Source organism: Leptodactylus fuscus, chromosome 4 (genome assembly GCF_031893055.1).
Source record: "Leptodactylus fuscus isolate aLepFus1 chromosome 4, aLepFus1.hap2, whole genome shotgun sequence".
In the NCBI taxonomy this organism is placed as follows: Eukaryota; Metazoa; Chordata; class Amphibia; order Anura; family Leptodactylidae; genus Leptodactylus; species Leptodactylus fuscus.
In genome coordinates this window covers 107,545,239-107,559,604 of record NC_134268.1, presented here as the reverse complement: position 1 = coordinate 107,559,604, position 14,366 = coordinate 107,545,239, and the positions used below count along the sequence as shown (strand labels likewise).

At 40.4% G+C, this 14,366-nt stretch overlaps 1 protein-coding gene across 1 annotated transcript in view; it reads left to right on the top strand.

Moving 5' to 3' along the window:
• C4H5orf22 (chromosome 4 C5orf22 homolog) overlaps positions 1 to 2,690 on the top strand; it is a 59,459-nt gene extending 56,769 nt beyond the window's left edge. Inside the window, exons 8-9 of the mRNA XM_075270945.1 lie at positions 89 to 228; positions 1,921 to 2,690. Coding sequence (XP_075127046.1) covers positions 89 to 228; positions 1,921 to 2,053 — 273 coding nt within the window. The 3' untranslated portion in view covers positions 2,054 to 2,690. The remainder of the gene's footprint in view (positions 1 to 88; positions 229 to 1,920) is intronic.
• Positions 2,691 to 14,366: the final 11,676 nt, after the last annotated feature.

Here is a 14,366-nt window from a genome sequence, read left to right as displayed (position 1 = left end):
TATATATATATATATATATGGGAAGAACCTTGGAAAGGGTCAACAGACCTGTCTCTTTTCTCACTTGGTGATATTTATTGTCCTACAGATTCATCAAGCTGGTCTTACATGTGATTATGCCGAGCTTCCCCATCATGTCAGCTCAGAGATGGAAATTGAATGTTTAATCCAATCCATGAAACATTTATTGAAACATCTCCCAAAACCAACCCTTGTCACATTAGCCAGGTAAGTGGTAGTGTAGCTTAATAGTCCACAAATTTCTTACAATGTCATAAGAATGCTTCTAAAACTGTGAGGCAGGCATCATTGATTGGTGAGGTGCAGGTCCCTGCCAGTGTCATATTTTGCACAAAGCAAGGACTTTAGAGCAGAAGCTCTGATAATGTTATCTTGTCATCAGTGCTGTCCCACTAGCTATTAAGGCTGAAGCAGCTGTGATGACCATAAATGAGGGGAAGGTGCTGCTACTAGTGATGCTCTACTGTGGTGGTATTTTGTGCTGCACAGTGGTATTTGGTGGTGCAAGAGTAAGATGTTGCCTTGCACTTTGTTGTTTGGCACTTCTGGGTTGGTATTTTCTGCTGAATGCTGCCATTTTGTGTTGCAGTTTGGTATTTTTTTTCCAATAGATAGGGCTGGACAGTTAATCGAATAGCCGAAACCAAACATCACCTGGGATATGATTTTGTTCACGTCACTTATTTCGGTTCGGTTTTTACAAAATTTTCAATTTTGTTCGGCCCAAACCGAAACTGCTATTATTATACCTTGGGGTCTCTTCAGACCCCAAAGCATAATGAGTTGAGGCCCAGGGGAGGTGATCAAACAAAAAAAAAAACAGTGTTACCCCGGCCCTCCAGCGCAACTTCCTGCTGTGTTTGATGCTATTGGCTGACATCAGGGACTAGGAGACTTCACATGGAATCACAACACTTTTTTTTTACAATACCATGTGACACTAAGGCCTAGTCAGTGGTCCCTAACATCACCCAGTAGCTCCAAAAACAGCAGGGAGTTGCGCCAGATGCAGAATAGGTAAGTAATCCTGTTTTTATGTTTCCTCACCTCCCCTGGCCCTCTGCTAATTATATTCTGGGGTCTTAAGAGACCCCACACTATAATAATGGCAGTTTCGGTTCAGCCGTGTTTGGTCCAAATTACACTGCCAGGCAAACCTCGCAACATGAATACTCGCCCAACACTTAAAACATATTGTAAAAAGGACGTGATTTAAAGTGGGCTTAACTTAGATAATGACATAGATATTGGGTAAAATGCCCAATAAATTGTGATTTTGATTTAGGTCATAATCACCCAGCCCTAGTACTAGGGTTATTATTCATGATGCACTCTTATTTAATTGCCATTGGTGGGGTTATTATGTTTGCTGCACAGTGGCATTTCTATGGGGCTCCATGCTAGTATTTCTTTGCTGGTGAGGTCATGGGTTGACTGCAGATTGACTGATGAGGTTCAAGTTGAAAACATTTGATTGACCTATTCTGTAAGCATTGTTTATAGGAGCACCCAGAGTAGCATAAATGGGGTGCCCTGAAACATGTGCATGATCTAATATTGTTTTTGGGGGTTTTTTTTTTTTTTTTTTAAATTTAATGATTATTGTTGGTTACTTGTAATTTGTTAGTGTACTGATATTTAGCTTTATTATATACATTGAAGTGCTTACTGCTGCAGTGATCATAGAATTATAATTGGATGTCATAGTACAAAGACCGCATTCAGGCTGTGAGTTCGGTAATCTGTTAGTTCTGCAGAGAAGGTCTTCTTATGCAGGCAGATTAGCAGTGAAATAGAGAACTCAACTGAGGTAAATTGTTGCTTTCTTATCATTTGTATAATGCGTAGTTTTTATTGTTTCAACTCATATTATGACTTGATTTATTGTCTGTTTCCCAGGTCCAGTCTTGATGACTATTGCCCTTCTGAACAAGTTGACTACATACAGGAAAAGGTTCTGGATGTTCTTCGTTCACTTTATGGCACATTAGATGTTCATTTAGAATTTTCTCCTGGATCATCATCTGTCTGATTGTCGGATCGTGATCAGTATTCACATAGTGGCCTGAAAATAGAACCGTTTCTGACACAATAAACTTAGTCTGTTTTTTTTTTTTTCATCTATTACTGTACTACCTGTTAAATTATCGAAGTATTGTCTGTACATGATTTGTTAGTATCACAGGTCATATTATCACCCCATGATTAGATAATCCATTTAGGGACCTCTATAAAGCTATTCTTTGTATTGTGTAGTTTGGAAAAGATAGGATGTTCAAAGAAAAGCCCTAGTACTGACTGATGATATAATGCGTGGATCAACACTTAAAGGGGTATTCCCACGTCACATACTCACCAGTCTTCACTGCTGTAAAATCTTTTTTCTTCCTGGTTTCTTGCATCATTTGGTGGGCGGGGTTTCACATGCAACCTGCCGTTTAGCTCCGCCCACCACATAGCGTGATCTTATGGGGCGGCTGAAGGGCCTGTGATGTCATCAAAGGTCCGTAAACACTATATGCACAATATTGGACTATGAAGTACAGGCAGGAGCAACTCCATTCTGTGTTACATACAGAGACTGCCTGCCTCTGCCATAATGAACACAATTGAATTAGCTAGCAGTATAGATAGGATCCTTGTGATGGGACAACCCCTTTAATCCGCGATTTGGGCCTGGGGGGAGGAGGCTGGGGGGAAGGGGGCGGAGGAGCGGAATAACAGCATCACTTCTGCCGCTGCTGGCTTCATGCAGCACAGGAGCATAGCTGTTGCAGGCATCTGTGCCGGCGTCTACACTCCCCGGCATCCGACTCTCTATTACAGCGGATGCCGGGTCTGTATTCACATATGCTAAGCCAAGCGGCGAGATGCCGTTGGCCCTGCGTGCACGCTCATAGACCAGTCTAGCCTTCACAATGCGAATACAGACCCGGCATCCGCTGTAATAGAGAGAGGCGGATGCCGGGTCTGTATTCGCATTGTGAAGGCTAGACTGGCCTATGAGCGTGCACGCAGGGCCAGCGGCATCTCGTCGCTGGCTTTGCATATGTAACCCCGCCCACCAATGATGCAACAAAGTCAGAAGAAAGAAGAATTTACAGCAACGAAGACTGGTGAGTATGCGACGTGGGAATACCCCTTTAAGTTTAAAAGAAAAATTATGTTTCTGTTCACCTGTACTATTCATATATGAAAAGTTGTTTATAACTGGAGGTATGTTTTAAGACTGCATAAAAATCAGTTTTATATTGGTGGTATTCACATGGTGTTGTCCTTCCTTAAGAAGTCTTGGCTATACTATACATTAACTGCATATTTGTAGTTATTAAGATGGAAAAATGGCTGTTTGTTGTAACTACTTATTTGTATGTCAGTGTTGTACATAATTGTCAAAGTCAGTTACAGGCTTTTCAGCAATATTGGATTTATATGTACGTTTGTTTTACAATTATACTTGATATATAGCACACAGCAAAATTTATATACATCATCTCAAAAATCATAAAGGAATTGTACATCTTCAGTCAAATATCTAATTTTGAATGTGCTCATACATACTGTACAACCCTTCACTTAAAGGGATTTTCCTATCTCCCTGTTACATCAGCTTTGCCTGCTCTCTCTTCATCTCACTTCCTGTATTTTTCACAATACTTATATTTACTAGAAATCTAATATAAATACAGATTGGATAATATGCAGATGCTTGTAGAGAACAGACTCGGTGTTATCTGTGTGTTTATAATAATAGAGATAATAGACAGGGCTTTATCAGCAAACTGCAATTAGCTGAACTGATTATCCTGTTAGTAGAACTGTAGATAACAGTAAGAGCAGTAACATCACTTGTCCTGTCACACAGGGTCAGCTCTATGGAAACGCTAAGTAAACAATGGAAAGAATAATTTCAAGAGCAGGCAAACAAAGCAACATTGCAAAATGCAGAAGCTGCTAGTGGACAGGCAATGTAGGTGTCATACCAAGGCATATCATATACTGATGACCTATCTTGTCATCATTTGTGAAGGAGTCAGTTGTCTGTGTACCAACTCCACAGCCCTGATGAACATGGTGGTCAAGCTTGTGTCTTCCACTCCAGTGACACTGGGCTTGATGGAAACTTTAGCCAGGTGCTGTAAATATTAATTATGAGAAAAACTCTGATGTGAAAAACCTGATTTACATGCAACGTCATTTTCTGATGATACATTTCCTTAAGTATCAATGTGAGATATCTTGGGTCAGATTTCTGTAAATTTATACAACCAAAAACTGTTCTTAATAAATGTATTAAGCAATACAATCACATCATGTGCCAGGGAATAAGCAAATATGGTGAAAAATAGAACTGTGAATATATTTAAAGGGATAAATAATATGTGAAGCTGCCAAATTGTTAGCTCATAGAAGATCAGTAACAGAGTTGTATTGGGTGAGACATCACTTCCCTAAATCAACTTTTAACAACTTTTTCAGTTGTGGAGCACAGAAACCTTGAGGCAGGTTTTGTGTGTTTTTTTTTCTTTTTGTTTTAATTTTAAGTCTTCCGTTTGTATTAGTCATTCTGGCATATTTAAAGAGGATCTGTTACCAAAATATCTCAAAATTCACCATAAATGAAAAATTCTAAGGTTGTGGCTCTTGGAATATGGTGAGGTAGAAACAAACAAACAAAAGAAAAAAAAAATAAAAAATATATATATATATATATATATATATATATATATATATATATATATATATATATATATATATATATATATGAGCCAGAAGGGGATAAATAATGGAGGCTTGAAGCATTTGTATTTTATAGACTTGTTTTCTGCCATTAATAGTTGCCTAGCAACAGCATAGTGCACACAAAGTATAGTACATTGATAAGTAGAGAGGAACAGCATTTGTATCACTGTGAGCAATAAGCGCAATAAGCGTAACTGCCAATATTCATTTTATAAAATTACATTGGATGTTGTGTTTGTACTTTGCACATATGCGATGTCAGTTTCTAATCTCTATAGAACATAAAGATTTGGAGATGTAGATTGTGTGTTCAATAACCATTTTAAATGTCACGGATGATGACTAAGGATTGTTTTTATTTGTTGAAAATCCTTTTGTACAGTAGCTGTATAGTGATCATACAGAATTCTATATAAATATTCCTACTTGCTCACTTATTAATTAAAATTTTATAAAATTTAGAGATTAAATGGTTGCCTTTTTCTTTTCAGGAAGTGACATCATGTCTTTTGGTCATATGCCAATGGCACAGCTCCATCCCATTGAAATTAATGAGATTGAGCTGTAGCATGGCCATGTAACCAAAGGATGTGATTTCACTTCTTGATATGAAAAAAGCAGCCATATTTTTAAAGTCTTGTATAACCACTTTTAATTGCAGATCAGTCAGCGTTCACTCATTGGGGTCACCATCAGTCATGAGGACAGTGGTGGGATGAGGATTATACCATGCATCCCATCCTGCAGTTCCATATATTTTGGGACTGCTGGAGTTGAAGGGCAGCATGTGGCAGTCCCATAGAAATGAATGGAGTAGCAGCATGCATGTGCAACCAACACTCCATTAAGAGGAGGGTGTAAGGGTGCATTCATATGGAGGAAAATGGTGAAGAATTTAGTCTGGCATTTTCCACGTAGAAAAAAAAGCCTCCCATTAATTTCAATGGGTTCTGCTAGCTTTTTTTTTTCCACTAGTGGAATTTTCTGCTAGTGGAAATCCAGGATTTATTTTGAATGGAGCTGTGCTATGGCATGGTTGTGTGACCAACACATGTGATATCATTTCATATGTAAAGATGTGGAACATTTTCTGTAAGAAATCTGCCATGTTTTGTAATTCTGAATAACCCCTTTAGGTCCACGGGCCATATCCGCAGCACTAAAGCGCTGCGGGAAGAACCACTGCGTGAACGCATTGCGGTTCTTTCTGCAGCGCTTTTAAGAGAAAGTTCACAGAGTTTTCCTCTGCAGACTTTCTCTTAACATTATATCTACGGAAAAGCCGCCAGCGTTTCTGTAGATATAATTGACATGCTGCGATTTGCAAAGCCGCAACAGCTTTGCAAATCACAGTGTGTCCGCGCTGTGATCTTTTCTGCAAAGTGGAGATAGGATTCACATGTACAACGCTGCGATTTTTCCGGCAGCGTCTCCGCTGCGGGCAAATCGCGGCGTTTCTGGTCCATGGGGCCCCGACTTTAATTATAGCTCCAACCTTTTAATTTCATAATCAACATGCTTTGATTATGCATTTTTTTCTAATATACCTATATGGAAAAAGCCAGTGTTTCAATAGGTATAGTTGGTGTGCTGCAATTTACAAAAACGCAACACTTTTTGAAATCGCAGCAATGTTTGGATGGGATTAGCCATGATCCCATCCACTTTGTAAGTACTGTAATATGCAGCATTTTTGCCACAGCATTTCCACTATGGCCAAAACGATACATATTTGCAATGTGGGGCCCCAGACTTAAGTAGGTTTCCAATAATTGAGTTCACCTAAGGGGGCATTCACACTACGTATACTGAAGCTTATTCTGAATATAAAACACGTTCAGAATAAGCGGCGTATAAAGCAGCTCCATTCATTTCTATGGGAGCCGGCATACGAGTGCTCCCCATAGAAATGAATGGGCTGCTTCTTTCACTATGAGCAGTCCCATTGAAGTGAATGGGATGTGCTAGCGTGTACGGCTCGGCATGAGCGGAGCTTGCCGTACACGCCGGCACTTCCCATTCACTTCAATGGGACTGCTCATAGTGAAAGAAGCAGCCCATTCATTTCTATGGGGAGCACTCGTATGCCGGCTCCCATAGAAATGAATGGAGCTGCTTTATACGCCGCTTATTCTGAACGTGTTTTACGTTCAGAATAAGCTTCAGTATAAGTAGTGTGAATGCCCCCTAACAAACTGAGGCTGGGTTCACACGGGGTTTTTTGGTCTGGAAACTGAGGCAGAGGTGAATCCGCCTGAAGAATGAGCACATTGCTTCGTTTTTTCTGGGAGCCGGAACAAACAGCTCCTGGAAAAAAGAACTGATAGACGCCATTTGGCCTCAAAATCCTGACCAAAATACCCCATGTGAACTTAGCCTAATAATTATCACAGGTGTTTGAAATTGATTTCAGTGATCCAAACAGCCCAGAGAGATAAGACCAACCATGAGTTTAATTGAAAAACAAAAAATTTAATCTTTGTCACTAAAATCCAATTTGCATAATAAGTTGAACCTCATCATAGAAAACAATAAATCGCTGAATATTATATAACCAAGTGGACAAAGTCAGAACTGCAGGATTTTTAGGATTCATTTTAAACCATATTAATAACATGAAAAATTAAAAAAACTGAAAAATTATTTTAAAAAAGAAATTTAACATAAAGCTTCATTTAAAAAAAAAATAGGTCACTCATTCCTTTTAACGCTCTTTAGTCATGCTACCTTTTATTAGGGCATAATTATGGATGTTACAGCACCTGCATGTGTACTAATAGAAATGGGCTAGTAATAGTCAAACTCAAAACCGGCTGTAAGAAAAACATATAGAAACTCATCATGGTTTTTTCGTAGTGTTTTTCACAGCAAGTACACAGAGACTTTCTTACTTATTATAACTATACAGTTATAATAAGTATTGCCGTAGGTATAATAGACATACTGCTATTTTCAAAAATACTAACGTTTTTAAAATCGCAGCTTCTTTGCTGTAGATTTTTTTTTATCTGCAATGTGTGAATGGGATTAACCAGAATCCCGTCCACTTTGTAGGTAATGTAAAATGCTACGGCCAAAAAGACATTGTCACAGTGCCAGGGAGGTTAGTCCTGAACTGGCACAGTCCAACAAGTTTGTTAAATTAGCAGATGAGGGGGATGTTAGTACAGGGGTAAGGCTGAGTTCACACGTAGTTTTTTTTGGTCAGGATTTTGAGACAGAATCGGAATCAATGGGAGCCGGTCAGTTCTTTTTTCCGGTAGCCGTTTGTTCCGGCTTCTGGAAAAAAGAGGCGACATGCTCATTCTTCGCGAGGCGAATCCGCCTGAAGACATTCCCTCCTTCCGACTAGGCTCATTCATTTGGGCCTAATCCAGATCGGCATCCAGTCACGGCTACCCGTATTTTGGACCAGAGCCTGAGGCGGCCTCCGCATTAAATTCCAGTCCAAAATACCCTGTCTGAACCTGGCCTCACACCACTGCAGCAAGACACTTCTTCTGACAGCCAGGGGACTATCTGCTCCAGTAAAAAGGGGGATAGGAGTGCAGAGCAGACTAGACAAGTGCTGGTAGTGGGGATTCAAGGGAACAGAGGGCAATCTGTCACAAAGACTGGAATCATTGTACGGTGTGTTGCCTTCCTGGCGCTCTAGTTTGACACATCATGGATCAGGTTGACAGATTACTGGGTGGGGCTGGTGTGGATCCAGTGGTCATGGTGCACATTGGCACAAGTGACAAAGTTAGTGGTAGGTGGAAGGTCTGCTTTCAGGAATCTAGGGTGCAAACTGAAGGCAAGGACCTCCAGGGTAGTATTCTCAGAAATACTGCCTGTTCTGCGAGCCACACAGAAGTGGCAGCGGGAGATTAGAGAGGTAAACAAGTGGCTCAAGAGTTGGTGTAGGAAGGAGGGGTTTGGGTTCCTGGAGAACTGGGACGACTTTGCTGTGGGCTAAAGGTTCTATGCTAGGGGTGGGCTGGACGTCAATGGGGAGGGTACAGCTATGCTGGAGGAGAAGATGGCTAGATAGTTGGAGGAGTGTTTAAACTAGGGACTGGGGGGAGGGTAACATATGTAGAGGCCAAGATAGTGTAGAGATGGAAAGAGGGCTAGATAGTGTAACTGGGGGTGGAGCGGGGGATGGGGTTAGAACAATCAGTAGGCAGTGGAAGAGTAGGGAAGATAAATCTATGCAATGTATGTATACCAATGCCTGAAGTTTCACTAACAAGATGGAGCAACTAGAAGTGATAATGTTGGAAGAAAATTATGACATGGTGGGGGTAAGTGAGACCTGGCTGGATTCTAGCTATGACTGGGCTGTAAATATACAAGGCTACAGTATGTTTATAAAGGAGCGTACCAATAGGAAAGGGGGAGGTGTTTGCTTATACGTAAAATCCTGCCTTAAAGGGGTATTCCCACGTCGCATACTCACCAGTCTTCACTGCTGTAAAATCTTCTTTCTTCCTGGTTTCTTGCGTCATTTGGTGGGCGGGGTTTCACATGCAACCTGTCGTTTTGCTCCGCCCCCAAATTAACATGTAGCTCAGCCCACCGCATAGCGTGATCCTATGGGGCGGCTGAAGGGCCTGTGATGTCATCAAAGGTCCTTAAACACTATATGCACAATATTGGACTATGAAGTACAGGCAGGAGCAACTCCATTCTGTGTTACATACAGAGACTGCCTGCCTCTGCCATAATGAACACAATTGAATTAGCTAGCCTGATAACTGGGAGAACAGAAGACGTTCAGAAATGAAAGCAGCTCCTCTCCCCTATCTGAGTGCAGGACCTAGGTCACATATGGTGCAGACACAGGAATAGCTAGAAACACAGGCTCTCTTCCGTGCACTTAGCCCCTCCTCCCTCCCCCTGAGAGCAGGCAGATACATCACTTGACTTTTGAGCAGATAAGTCAAGGGCTGTGTCAACAATGAATTGAATAAAGTAAGATAGTGGACAAACAAAGCAGTTTTGCTGAAGCAGTGTATTTAGGAAAAGTCTTACATCCACATTAACAAGCAGTATAGATAGGATCCTTGTGATGGGACAACCCCTTTAAGCCAGTCCTGCGTGAGGACATCTAGGAGGAAAATGAATATGTGGAGTTTTTATGGGTGCAAATAATAACAAAATACTGATAGGGGTTTGTTATAAATCTCCAAATATAAGAAGAAGAAGCTGAAAATATACTGAAAATAAAACAAATAGATGAGGCCACAAAGCATAATAAAGTCATTATTATGGGGGATTTCAACTACCCAGATATCAAATGAGAAGCAGAAACCTGCAGGTCCAACAAAGGGAACAGGTTCTTGTCAGTAATAAAAGACAATTAACTCTCACAACTAGTTCAGGACCCAACAAGAGGCGAGGCACTTCTAGACCTAATTTTAACAAATCAACCTGACACACTGTCAAAAGTGAAGGTTGGGGGACATCTGGGTAATAGTCACCATCAGGGTTAGACTGGGGTGTCTAGGGCCCACCGCCAGGACCCTGCAGATCAGCGGTAACGAGACACGACGGCTAAAGGTAATAACATGTCGGGAACTATGCTCCTCACCCACTATACCATGTGCACCACTTCACTACCTAAACCTACTGCTACATTTTGTATGGCAAGTGAACATCATGGCTCCTAGAAATGTTACCATTACCTGTAGCTGCAGTGTCCTGGAAAAGCTGATCTGCAGAGGTCTTGGCTGTTGTATCATCACAGATGTAACATTGATAGCCTATCCTAAGGACAGGCCATCAATATTAGAAACATGGATAAATTCTTTAATCCTTTTCTTGACAAGGACGTAGCTTTCCGTACTCCCAGGGTGTCACTTGTCTAGCCAAGAACGTAGCTGCTACGTCCTTACTTCTAATGTCCATATCTCTGGACTCGTTTGGACTATGAAGATAATTTTAGATTCATTTTAAAGATGAGAATCTCATCTTTAAAATGATTCCAAGTTCTTCATATTAACCCTTACTGTGCCAAAGCGATTCACGGTTGAAAACGCTATTGGGGATTGAGATCTCATTGAAGATCTCAATATCCGACAGCGTTTTTAACAGCAATTTGCTAAAATTCTGTAAGGGCTATTATGAAGATATTCTCATCTTTAAAATGAATCTAAAATTGTCTTCATACCCAAACGAGTGCTGAGATACAGGACTTTAAAGTGCCCCCCCCTGTCTCGGCAAGCATTAGTGAAACAGAAAGGCGGGAGGAGGAGCAGCCTGCAGCCAGCGTGCACAGAGACAGAGAAGCATTTTCTCTGTCTCTGTGCACAGCCTGTATGTGACCCCAGGAGGGGGGGAGAAGGGTCTTTAGTCCCTATTTCCCCCCTCCTGTCAATCAGAGATCATACTGTACTTTTGCACTCTGTCACAAACAGGTAATTTCCCCCCTGAGAATTACTAGTGGGGTATTTTTTTGTAATACCCTCTGAACATTACCAGGAAACTTATTGGTGCTGTCACCCAGATATTTACTATTGTCCAGGTTGCAGCACCAAAAAACAAGTCACACCAAACACTTACACAACATATACACAAAATCATGGATAAAGTTTACATTTCACCCAATCCCTGTCTATATCTGAGCTTTCTAGAGTAAGATACACCTCTAGCGATATCCGTTACACGCTAAAATAATAGTAATAACTATTATCACTAGAGATGAACGTATAGTTTGCTAAAATTTTTATAGGGGGATGGAAAATAATATTTTGATGGAAAGTCCAATTTAATTTGCATGCACAAAATGGGTTGGCACATTTCTGTGATTTTGGCGTTTCTTTAACACTCGCACCTGTAAATATATACATGTGTAGTATGTATGAACTCCTCACATATTGCAGTTTTTTAGAAAGTACATTTTGATTGCAGAAAGGGATTGCTTGAGTTGAGTGGTAAATTTGAATTTTTGTGCAATTTTTGCATGCAATCTCTGTTTGGCGCAACGTTGCATGAAGGTGGTTGTATATATGAAACATTAAGTTGTGTTTTTATATATGGTATGCTGTGCAATCTCAAAAAAGTTAGATTTTGGGATCACAGTCACAGTTTGCTAGGTGCAGTATAGCTTTTTAACATATTAGTGAATAACAGCAAAATCCTGCTTGTCTTCTGTATTCATGTTTTTGGGAGTCCGAGCTCTTGTTGTAGTTTATGTTTGTGGTTCATATAGTATATATACACATTGTATACACCATAACATATTATTTTAAATGTATTTTGTATATGAATCTGAGATGCAAATATGTGTTTTAGTGCATTTTTTCAAAAAATGTTTTGTGTTTGTCACAAAGTTGCATGAAGGTGGATGTGGCTATCGATGCCCCATTGAGACATATGTAATCTTCAGGGTGTCTACTTTCAAAAAATATATAGGGTTTAGGGGTTCACTTACTTTTCATGGTGTGTAAGCCCTACATTTTATAGGATGATACTTTTTTTTAGTATTTCCAGCTTCAAAGCAGATTTTTGTTCCTTCCAGTTCTGGTGATTTTCTGAAGACGCATGCGGATGTAGGCCATAGTTATATGAATGAACTCTGCACATTTTAAACTCTTATTTTTAGGAGGTTTTGTGCAGATAATTTATTGTTTGGTTTCCACTTTTAACAACTAATATACATTTATTTGCATCTTTTCATAAAACATTCACTTTAAATCAAAATTGCATGAAGGTGCCTGTTCGTATACAGTACCAAGTGGCATTGAGACAATGCTGCAGGTGTCTACTTTAAGAAAATATATAGGTATGGGGGGTTGGATGCTTTTTTACTGTTGCAATTTAGTTTTGATTTATCCATCTCAAAACTGTGAAAATTGCTCTGGCTACTGGAGGTCCAAAATTTCCAGAGACCCTTGGCAGTAAAAGGGTTAAAGTGGTTGTCCAAGAATTGTAGCAACTCGTGCTGGTCGGGAGGTGTAAAATAAAAAAAACATACTCACCTGTCTCCGTTGTCTGACGCCAGTGTCCGTTCAGTCTTGTGCTGGCGCCTCCTGGCTGGGAGTCCTGCACCTCAAGTGATCGCTGAGACCAATTAGGTACAGGATTTCCAGAAATAAGTCTCCGCCATGAGACTGAACAGATACAGGTGGGGGACAACTGGGTGCTGGAGACAGGAAAGTATACTTTTTGTTTACACCTCCCTGGCGGCTACCACAGTGATTACTCCAGTTTATAGACAACCTCTTTGAAGAGGTTGTCTGGGCCAAATTTTTCATGGCCGTGTGTGTGTGTGTTTTACAGAATCAGCAAAGTGAATGAAATTTAATTAAATTTACCTCATCCACACATTGCAGGAAAAAAGATGTGGAACTGCCGCAAACTCTAAAATGCGTGCGCTTCAAAAAAAAAACCATGGCCTGTTACTTTCAGCTGCGCAATTGGGAGAAAGTACAGGGAAAATGCATGAAAAGTGCAATGAAAATACTATTTAAAAAAATACATTGTGATTCACCGCTTTTTTTTTCTCCACAGTGTTTCTTTGCTGTTGGGCCTCATCCTTATCTCAATTTACTGAGCATCTATAAGGATAAGGCCCCATGTAGCAAGACGCAGAAAAAAGCGCTGCAGGAAAAACCCCGGTGGCACATCAGTTTTTCCCGCAGAGCTTATTGCACAAACTCCACAGAGGTTTCCGCTGCGGACTTTCTGCTTCCATTATACCTATAGGGAAACCGCCGGTGACAGGTAGTTTTGGAAATTGCAATGTGTCAGCTGCGTGTATTTTTCTGCAACGTGAGGATGGGATTGCATACACTATATACCTACACACTCAGGCCTGGTTCACATCTGCGTTCAGTAATGCATTCGGGGAGTCCGCATGGGGACCCCCTGAATGGACTACCGAAAGCATTAGCAAGCCGTGTGCAGTGAAAGCACACAGACCCCATCCTTCCTACTAATATTAGTAATGTGGAAGATTGGATGTTGGATGTTTGTTAGTCAATCACGCAAAAACAGATGAATGGATTTGAATGAAATTTGGCACATAGATAATTTGTAAACTCAATTAAAACATAGGTTACTTTTTATCCCGGTAAATGATATGGCTTCGTAACTGTTATGAATTTATGTTCACATACTACACTGCTCAAAAAAATAAAGGGAAACTCAAATAACACATCCTAGATCTGAATGAATGAAATATTCTCATTAAATACTTTGTTCTGTACAAAGTTGAATGTGATGACAACAAAATCACACAAAAATCATCAATGGAAATCAAATTTATTAACCAATGGAGGCCTGGATTTTGAGTCCCCCCCCAAAAAAAAACAAAAACAAAATTAAAGTGGAAAAACACACTACAGGTTGATCCAACTTTGATGTAATGTCCTTAACCCTTTCCCGACATCCGCCGTACTAGTACGGGAAGTGTGGCACCACACTGACAGAGCTGACTTGTCCAAACTGAATCTACAGAGCAGGTACTGTGCCACCCGTTGTTGTTACCAAGGTGGGAGTCTGGTAGCCAGGCTTCTGTATAGACAGGGAAAATTTTGCTTGTGTTTAGTTTAGTTCTCAGCCGAGAAGGTTTTGGTTTAATTGTGCCTTTGCAAAGGCAATTAATGCACTGCAAG